Raw genomic sequence first — 9,107 nt, forward strand, 5'->3', positions numbered from 1 at the left:
ACGGTGCTTGGATCGGTCGGATCGGGAAGACGTACGACTACTTCCTCTACGTTGTGTCAACGCTTCCGTTGCGATCTACTAGGGTACATAGATCATACTCTCCCCTCTTGTTGCTATGCATCACCATGATCTTGCGTGTGCGTAGGAAATTTTTTGAAATTACTACGTCCCCAACAATGAGAAGCAACTATCTCAAGTTCCCTCGAGCTAGTAACTGGCACCGGTACACTCTGTGAGGCCGTACAATCATCTCGTGCCTCATTCTCATGGATACGTACAACGGCGTTCTCATAGTGCAAAATCATATCCACCAGGGTCATTTCACCGTCTAGGTGGAGGTGAAGGCATGAGTTTAGACTTTCACTCCTCTGGTTGCTTTTCATGCCAAGCCAAAAACCCTCTGTCAGATAAGTCGCGGCCCACAGTCTCGTCTTCTTATACATCCGTCTCAACCATGTTACTATTTTTTCCGACTGCCATCTTTTGGAAAACGCGTGCCATCTCTCCTCAAACGTGGCCGTGGACGTGCTATAGTACAGAAGAGTTCGGAACTCCTTCAAGGACTTGTGACTAAGGTGAATCTTCATATTTTTTTCTATATGCCACGTACATATACGGTGCCACACGTTTGGCCAGACTTGGCGAATTGCCTTGATCATCGCAGCATCGGCGTCCGTGATAACACTCTTCGGCATCTTTTGACACATGGACCTCAAAAAAGTCTGCAGCAGCCACACATATGTCTCTTCGGTCCCGTCCGAAACTATGGCACAAGCAAAAACAGTGGTCTTCCGGTGATTGTTAAGACCAATAAAGGGTATGAATGGCATACCATACCGGTTCATCTTGTACGTGCTGTCAAATACAAGCATGTCGCCGAAGTCCTCATAGTCATGACGAGACTGGGAGTCACACCAGAACGTCCTATTCATATGTCCTTCCTTGTCTAGCTTGTACAAGAAAAAGAAGTTAGGATCCCTCTGTTTCCTACTGGCCATGATGCCTATAACTATGGCAGTATCACCTTTTGAAAACAGCTTCCTCTTCTCCCTGGCGCAAAGGTTGTATATGTCACGCCTGGTAAAACCAACACCGCCATACCATACATGTTTGCTGATGAAGGAATCCATCATGTCGTGAATTCTAATCCCTGCAGCTCCCATGGACAGTATCTCAGCTCTTTGGTACTCTTTGATTTTTCTGTGGGACCAAAGAAAAAGGTACCTCGTCCGGTCCTGCCAAGATATGGCTATGCTTGTCCTCAAAACTATCAACATACCAAACCCCATGCTTTTGGTCAAGCTTCACGGTCAGGTGCGCTTCGCAGTGGCAGCGTGTCTCGGGTTTGAGCCTACGGCTGTGTCCTTCCTCGGTTAGCAACCTGCTGTCACGTTTTCCTTGTCTGGAACAAACAAACCGGCTATAACGCATATGACGTGACTCGGTTTTGGTATACCTGACCCTATTCTTTCTAATGCTGAAACCATTTTCTCTAGCATAGCTGTTGTAGAAATCATACGCAGCCTCATGAGACGTAAAAGTCATTTGTATTATCTGCATGAACATATCCCTCTTATCAACTGCACTAGCAGTATCTTGGACATTCTTTTTCCCCTCAACTTCTGTCACCTACACAATCATAACATAGCCATGAAAACAGTTTTCTATGGTATAACATTACTTCCATACAACATTGATTACATACATACCTCACTCATGATGACCGACGATTGCAACTCCCCAGAATCAGGTGCAGCTAATGATTCGACATCAAGGCCTGTCTCCGCGTCGGATTCACCGTAATAGTCGTACGCATTATGACATTCGGAAATGAGCTGAAAAATATAACACAAATACATAAGTACTTATAATATAATATTCCAGGATTTATTCAACTTGAATGCATGCAAACAAAAAATTCCACTTCCATACCTGACTAATGTAATCTTCATTCGAGATCTCTGAATTGTTTTCCTCACCATCATCATGCTCATTGTTTTCCTGACCATCATCATGTTCATCCATCTATAAATTTTCAAAATATAATATTGTCGGATGCGACCAAAAAAATTCCAACATGATAATGCGACTCACATTAAGATCTTCCAATACGTTCCCATTCTCTGACCTATCTTCACGATCTGAATTTTCATCATCTGACCAATCTTCTATCCGGTCTTTCATCAGTTCTCCAAACTCCATGTCATACATCATACCAGTTAACTCATCGTCCGCCATTTCCTACAAGAATTAATATGTATCATCACATGTGCAAACATTATCAATGCTGACATATACAACACCTAGCGCATGATCACGGATGTTAAATAAACTACCCCAACCGGAGAGCGCCCCAACCGAGGGCGTTCAGATCGTGCACACAACCGACGCCAACGACCTCTGATTGCCCATGGATCCCCCCCTCTCCACACCGAGCGGCGTTAAGGTACGTCCCACGAATCCAGTACGTGATCACTTTGGATCGCGAGAAGCAGCGCTACCCGTGATAACATGCGCTGCCGGATTCCTAGCCCACGACACCAGTCGTGATTACTTTGGATCGCCGGATACCTAGTTAAGCAGCCGCATCAAATAACGGAGCCGTCGTGCACACAACCGACGGCAACCGACGCTAGGTTAACCCTAGAAAGAAGAAACCCACTTTAGCCCGCGTGATCACTGTGTATATCACGACGAGCAACAGTACCAGAACAAGATCTGCGATGGCATGGACCGCCAAAAAGCTAGGTTACCCGCCCCGCTAGGTTAACCACTACGACGAAAACAACGGCAGTTCGTTTGATGCTGCCGCGAGCGAGACAAACGTGGGGAAACGAGATGCGGTACCTGCGAGCGCTGGAGGTTGACGACGGTGCCACGCGCGCTCTCGGACAAGATCGCGGGCGATAAGATCGCCGCCGCCAATATTCCTAAAGAACCTCACCAGAATGATGGAGGAGCTGCGTGAATGATGGAGCTGCATGATTGATTGAGCTGCGTGATTGATGGATCGGCCGTCGGCAGGTCCTACCTGGTCGTGGGGTCGTGTCATCCTTTTTTTTTCGGAATGTCACCGTATACATACGTATGGGTCATACGGGTTATACGGGGCTTGGATATGGGCAGCGGCGGGCCGGAGAAAAAAAAAGATGGCGAGGGTCAAGAATATCTCTAGAAAATTGAGTTAGGGGGTGCACCGGAGCAAGGCTCCTGTGGTGCTGTCTCCGTCGACCTCGAGAGGGAACGATTAGAGATCCCAAAAGGGGGATTTTAGGTCCACCATTGTGGTGCTGTAGCTAGCACAGGGAGGGCCATCCTGCCCAATGATTCGACGGATGTTCATGCACTGCCTTGTTATATGTCGACAGGCTCAGCAACATAATTCACGAGCTAAACATTCGTACGTACGTAGATGGTCTCAAACCATGATCCAAAGTTTGGACAGGTCCTGTAGCACGATTTAGTTTTTGAGTTTTGTAGTAGTACTTCCTTTGTCCGGGTTTATTAGGCGCCTTTTCAATTTGTGTCAAAATTTGATCATAAATTTAACTAGTAAAATATAAACTATATGTCACAAAAAAATCTCTTTCAAATGCAAATCCAACAATATACTTTGGATAGTATATATTTTTATTTAATTAAATATATGGTCAAACTTAGATAAAAATACAAAGGCATCGCAGTTGGCATTGTCGCACGTTTGCATTTCTACGCGTAAGCGTAGTCACTAGAGATAATCACCGCCTCGTCGGCGCTACTTGTAAATAACGACTAGCGAGCAGTGATCGGGAGCGGGGGGACATGACATGAGCGAGGAATGTGGCCACGGTCCCGGGGGACACATCATTGGACCGCATGCTTTTGTAAAAGGCTAATTATCACACTGCGTACAAATCATGCTTATCAGAGAGATTCATATCGTTCTCATCATTGCACACTAAGCATCTCGGGGAAAGGGAAAAAGCTTATTGCCTGACAAATCTTATCCGGATGCCCACGCTGGCTGTCTCGACCCGAAAGAACTGCTTAGCGCATCTCCAATGCCGGACCCCTTGAACCGTCCTCAAGTGTCAGACCGTGTTGTCCGGACGCATTTTATCATCCAATATGAATTTGCAACGGTCCTTTGACCCGTTTAAATGTTATTTTTCTCAGAAATCCAAAACAAACTGGGGCTTTGCGGGCGTCCGGGCCGCTTCCGGACCTGTTTATGACTGCCCTGGCCCACCCAAAGCGTCTAGATCATCGCCACGCTTGCTTCTGACCGCCTTGAACCACCCAAAAAATCGTCCCGCTCTGCATGCGTTCCCGAACGAAGCATCAACGCCGCTCCAGAGCGTCAATGTCGTATTCATACCCATCCAGAGCCAATGCGACATCTCACGTCGCTTCCCGTGCACGCGACTCATCCACGTTCAAACGACAACCTATCGTTCCACCTCCCTACATTAAACATGTGCGGTTGCCGACGAATCTACTCCAGTGTCGCCCGTTCGTCCGGCTGCCGCCCACCATTAACCATCTCACCACTTTCCCTGTCATCCGGCCACTATTTAAACTCCAGCCTATGCCATAGCCACATCCATCCTTCTACGCTCTGTCTCTCCTCTCCACGCCATGCTCGTCATGGCCCCCTTGAGCTCCAAAGCCATTTGAGACAATCTCTCATCTGAGCAGAAGACGTAGATCGCCGTCATTGCTATAAGCAGGCAGGCAGACGGAGGCCAGCGTTGTGGACGTCCCAATGGATGACGCGGCCGCCGACGAGTCAGCGCCACCCTCCTCATCGGTCCATGCCGGCATCACCAAGGGCGAGGCATGTGCTCACTACACCCAAATGGTGTTGGCCGAGCGGGAGGCCACGTTTCGGCAGACGCAGACCGACCAGGAGTACAACCTCCGGCTCCTCGACGAGCACATGTTCACAGCGGAGCAACTCGCCACCGGCACAGCCATCGCGCCGGACGTGGACCTGGCCGAGCAGGAGGCATTGGTCGACTCCTATCGCACCGCCCGCGACATCTGCCATGAGCTCTGGGGGTACAACCTCCACCAGACTGAGCTAGAAGCCGCCTTCAAGAAGATCGACGAGGTGGCGGATGAAGTCTACGACAAGAGCGAGACGAGGACGACGTCACCAGCTCCGCCCCACCGAAATGACCACAAAGCTGGCACGTTTGCGGGTGCCACCAGCAGTGTGGATCAGTAGAGCAGGAAGGTCGCCGACACTCGGGTTCAAGGAAGGCCACCGTTCTTTCGCTCAGCTGAAGCCAAGCTTGGTGGGCTCATCATCGTTGGCCGATTTTCCACAAGATCTTTGTAGAGTTGCACGTTGGGCTGTTCTTAATGAACTCGTAGCTTGAAATTGATAATCCACCAACTTGTCTCGAGTTATCGTTGGGATAACAATGGAGAGAGTTTGTATAAGTTGAGCTCCTTCAAATCCATATTCACATGCATGTCCATTGCTCTCTGCGAAAGTTCCCACATGTCAACAACAACACATGGAAAGTCACATATCACAATACATATATTTAGTTACTTACGCTTGCACGCATAGCCGAAGCACATATTCATCTCTCGGCCATTGGGCTTTGGAACTGGGATTTGCTTATATGACTTAGGTCATTCGATGTTAGGACCTCCCGTCATATATATGGCTATCACGAGAGCATTTTCGAATCCATGCCAACCCCATGAGTCCGAGGATATCCACTTAGGAAAATTCATGGGCAGGAATGACCTCAAAACCATTGCCCAACGGGTTGGATATCCATGAATATCCGGTTCGCGGGTATCTACCGACAAAATATATATGGGTATAAAATGACCTCCAAACCCATGTACAACTGGTTGAATATCGGATAATCTTGCAATCCCTAGTATCCTCATCCCTGTTCAAGATGATATCCTCGGTCTTTCACACATGCGGCATAGGACGTTCATCTAAAGGTGGGCTAGCGGTTACATACGAGAGTGACTCTACCTCGATGGTATTTCCTCTATTGTCGGTCTTCCATGGCATAATCTATGACTTAATGTTTATAGCACGTCCAAAAGCATCAGACATACATATATTAAGATAGAGACCACTAGTTGACATGTATCTAAATATATTTCTTAATAAGTGATCCCATTAACATATTCCTCTCAACACTCAACTATGCATTAGAAAAATCTTCACACATATTATTAATCTAAATATTCATATTCATACAACCACTGAAATACATTGCAAATAATTAGCGCATGGGTGTCATCTACTCCAGTTTAGTAGTGTGCAGTATACAATGCATTAGGCTTTTCTATAACTTAATGGATAGAAGAGCACAACTAGATAAAATAAATCAATAAAATGATTATAGATCACAAGCTGATACTAAATAAATGGATATATGGTATGGTTAAGTTGATTTTTTTAGGGGTGGTACGGTTAAGTTGATGAGAGTCTCGAAACTCAAACTGCTGCGGCCGCTTTCCTTGGATGAAACCCACGAGACGTCGGCCCAGTCTCGAGTAGCTGCAGACCACACCTGTCGGCCGCTTCGACGATTCCGGCGACGGCTGCATGCTTGGCCCCCGTGCTTAGCTCCTTCCCATCCGTGCTCACATCCGCCACCATCCCTCCAGGAGAGCGAATAAACATGTCAACGACGCACGCGGCAGGCCCGACGACATCCGTCTCCCACAGGGTGCGCTCCGCCTCTTGGTCCGTCGCCTTCCCGACCTTGAGCGAAAGCACCCTGGTGACATCGAGGCGGCGGATGCTCCACCCAGGCAGGCATCGCAGGCGGTGGACCTTCCGGAGCTGACTGCACACCAGCCTGCATGTGTTCTCCTTGATCTCGCCGACGGCGGCCTCAAGGAGCCCGGCCCGTCGTTCCTCGTCTCCCTCCAGCGCCCCTGCCGCCTCCTGCCGGAAGTAGGTGTCCATCTCCGGCACGCCAATGGCCCTCCTGATCCCACGGGAGTAGTCCGCGTCCGCCCGGTAAAACTCCCGCACCTCGCCGACGAGCCCTTGCTCCACCATGCAGTCGACGCGGTCGCCGACGTACCGCTCCAGCACCGACGTGTCGGCGTCCACCCAGAGGAAGCAGCAGTCGTACCGCCGGCGGAACCCCGGCTCGCCGTCCAGCAGCGCCTCGAGGTAGCTGTTGGACCCGCCGGCGATGATGGGCAGGCGGCCCCTCGCGAGGACCGACTCCACGGCGCGCGTGGCGTCGCGCCGAAACTCCGCCGCGGCGTAGTCGGCGTTGGGGTGCACCCCGCCGATCATGTGGTGCGGCACCCCGGCTTGCTCGCGGACGGTGGCCTTGTTGGTGACCACGGGCAGGCCGTCGTGGACCTGGATCTTGTCCGAGTTGACGACCTCGCCGCCGAACCGCAGCGCGAGGTCCACGGCCAGCTTGGACTTGCCGGTGGCCGTGGCGCCCATCACAATGACCACCTTGGCTTTGCCATTGCCGCTCGCTGCCGCGCTAATGGCCCTCATATGCATGCACAAGTCAGAAGTACAGGTCGTCGCGTCTGTTCGCCTGCTGCGCTCGAGAAGAGCCTACGATTTTCGAGGAGGTCGATCGGTGCATGAAACTAGCGGGAGATGGCCGTCTATTTATACTAGCCTGCACGTAGAATTTTGGTTCTTGACGGTGTGGTTCTAGGAAGGGAGGAGACCGTCACTGTCCTGAACCTTAGCTGTGTCCAACGCGCATGCTTACGTTCTCCCCACGGTCAACTTTAAAAAAAAACTAAAATTCCGATGGTCTCGTCACTGGCAAGCTTGCTGCATTTTGTTTAGCATTTCTTCGTTTCATCGGTGGATTGGAAAAGGAACGGTCTCTCTCGGGTTCCATGTCAAGATCACAGGAACCTGACACGTACCTGCATTGCCCTGCCAGTCAGAACACAACTGGCAATTAAGCTACTCCTGCAAATACAACCGGCATCACTACTATATATACTCATGAATGCTGATTCACAAAGTTATCTGATGGTTTTTTTTAATCACAATTCGCAAAACAAAAGCTATCTGATTTTTCTTCTTCTTAAATTTGAGTCACGCATTTACCTTATTACTACCTCGCCGGTGTAATCTTAGGTTTATTATCCTTACGCAATTTTAGGACCTGAAGTTTTCAAAAAAGTTACCGGGGCGAGACTGAGAATGAGCCAAAGGTTAACAGTGCCTCCACGTTATGAACACAGATAATATTCGTTCAAAAACATTAGTACTGGTCAAAGTCACGAGTTGACCGGTATTGAATTTGATTTATTCAATGCGGGGATGTGTCAACTGCACTATGTGAAGTTACTCGCGGTGTACGTACGTGTTTGTTTCCCGATCGAGTCGGTGGGTCTGAACGTCCCGAACTGCTTCTTCCAGGGAAACTCGATCGATTCTCGCGGAGAAAAGAGGAAAGACACCGCAGTAATTTGCACGTTGCAGGGGGTGAAGAGACCGAGCACCGTGATGCTCAAAAAAAAAAAAAGAGACCGAGCACCGTGCTTTTACCGTCACCGTCACGGAGTTAGACCGCGCTCGCTTGAGGAAGATTGACCCACCGTCTAGAATGCATGGACCAGAAACTAATTCGTGGGGACTGAAATGGCCCGGATCTGTCTACTAGAGCTGCTTGTTCCAAGTGGAAGGAAGGAACTCGAGGTATGAAAGCCCCATGAGACTCCCATGCATGCTTGAATATTTCTCAACAAGCAAAGCTAGGACAATCTTTGTTGCCAAGTACTCCAACATCCATACTTATTACATGTATCCAACAGCAACTCGTGCTTTTTTGTGTGTGGAAAGGGCACCCACTCATGTTGAATCTATGATATTGTCTATGAGAAAAACATATACAAAACCATTTAACCCGGACTCTTCTTTATTATGTCAAAAAGGGGAAAACCAGACTCTTTCTTCTCGCGAATTATATTGACGGTAGGTAAGCTAAAGTTACTCAGCTATTAATCGCTCACAAATTGGTGGGTGGACAACTTTTACTGGTACCATTGGACTTCTCGTACGTACCGAAGACTTACATTTGGAGGAGTCAACAATCACGAATAATCCTGATAAAAAAAAGTAAATAAATTGTGAAAGTTGTTCT

The 9,107-nt window shown here is 48.8% G+C and overlaps 1 protein-coding gene across 1 annotated transcript; it reads right to left on the bottom strand.

The window, feature by feature from the left end:
- Positions 1 to 6,457: 6,457 nt before the first annotated feature.
- On the bottom strand, positions 6,458 to 7,498 carry LOC119272055 (adenylate isopentenyltransferase 5, chloroplastic-like). The gene has a single exon (XM_037553649.1). The coding sequence runs from the start codon at positions 7,496 to 7,498 to the stop codon at positions 6,458 to 6,460; it is 1,041 nt and encodes a 346-aa protein (XP_037409546.1).
- Between the last annotated feature and the right edge of the window lie 1,609 nt (positions 7,499 to 9,107).

The sequence above is a fragment of the Triticum dicoccoides genome, chromosome 3A, assembly GCF_002162155.2.
Source record: "Triticum dicoccoides isolate Atlit2015 ecotype Zavitan chromosome 3A, WEW_v2.0, whole genome shotgun sequence".
In the NCBI taxonomy this organism is placed as follows: Eukaryota; Viridiplantae; Streptophyta; class Magnoliopsida; order Poales; family Poaceae; genus Triticum; species Triticum dicoccoides.

What these genes read in the sequence shown, in the direction of transcription:
- LOC119272055 (XM_037553649.1), bottom strand. Translation starts at nt 7,498, where the DNA reads ATGCATATGAGGGCCATTAGCGCGGCAGCGAGCGGCAATGGCAAAGCC.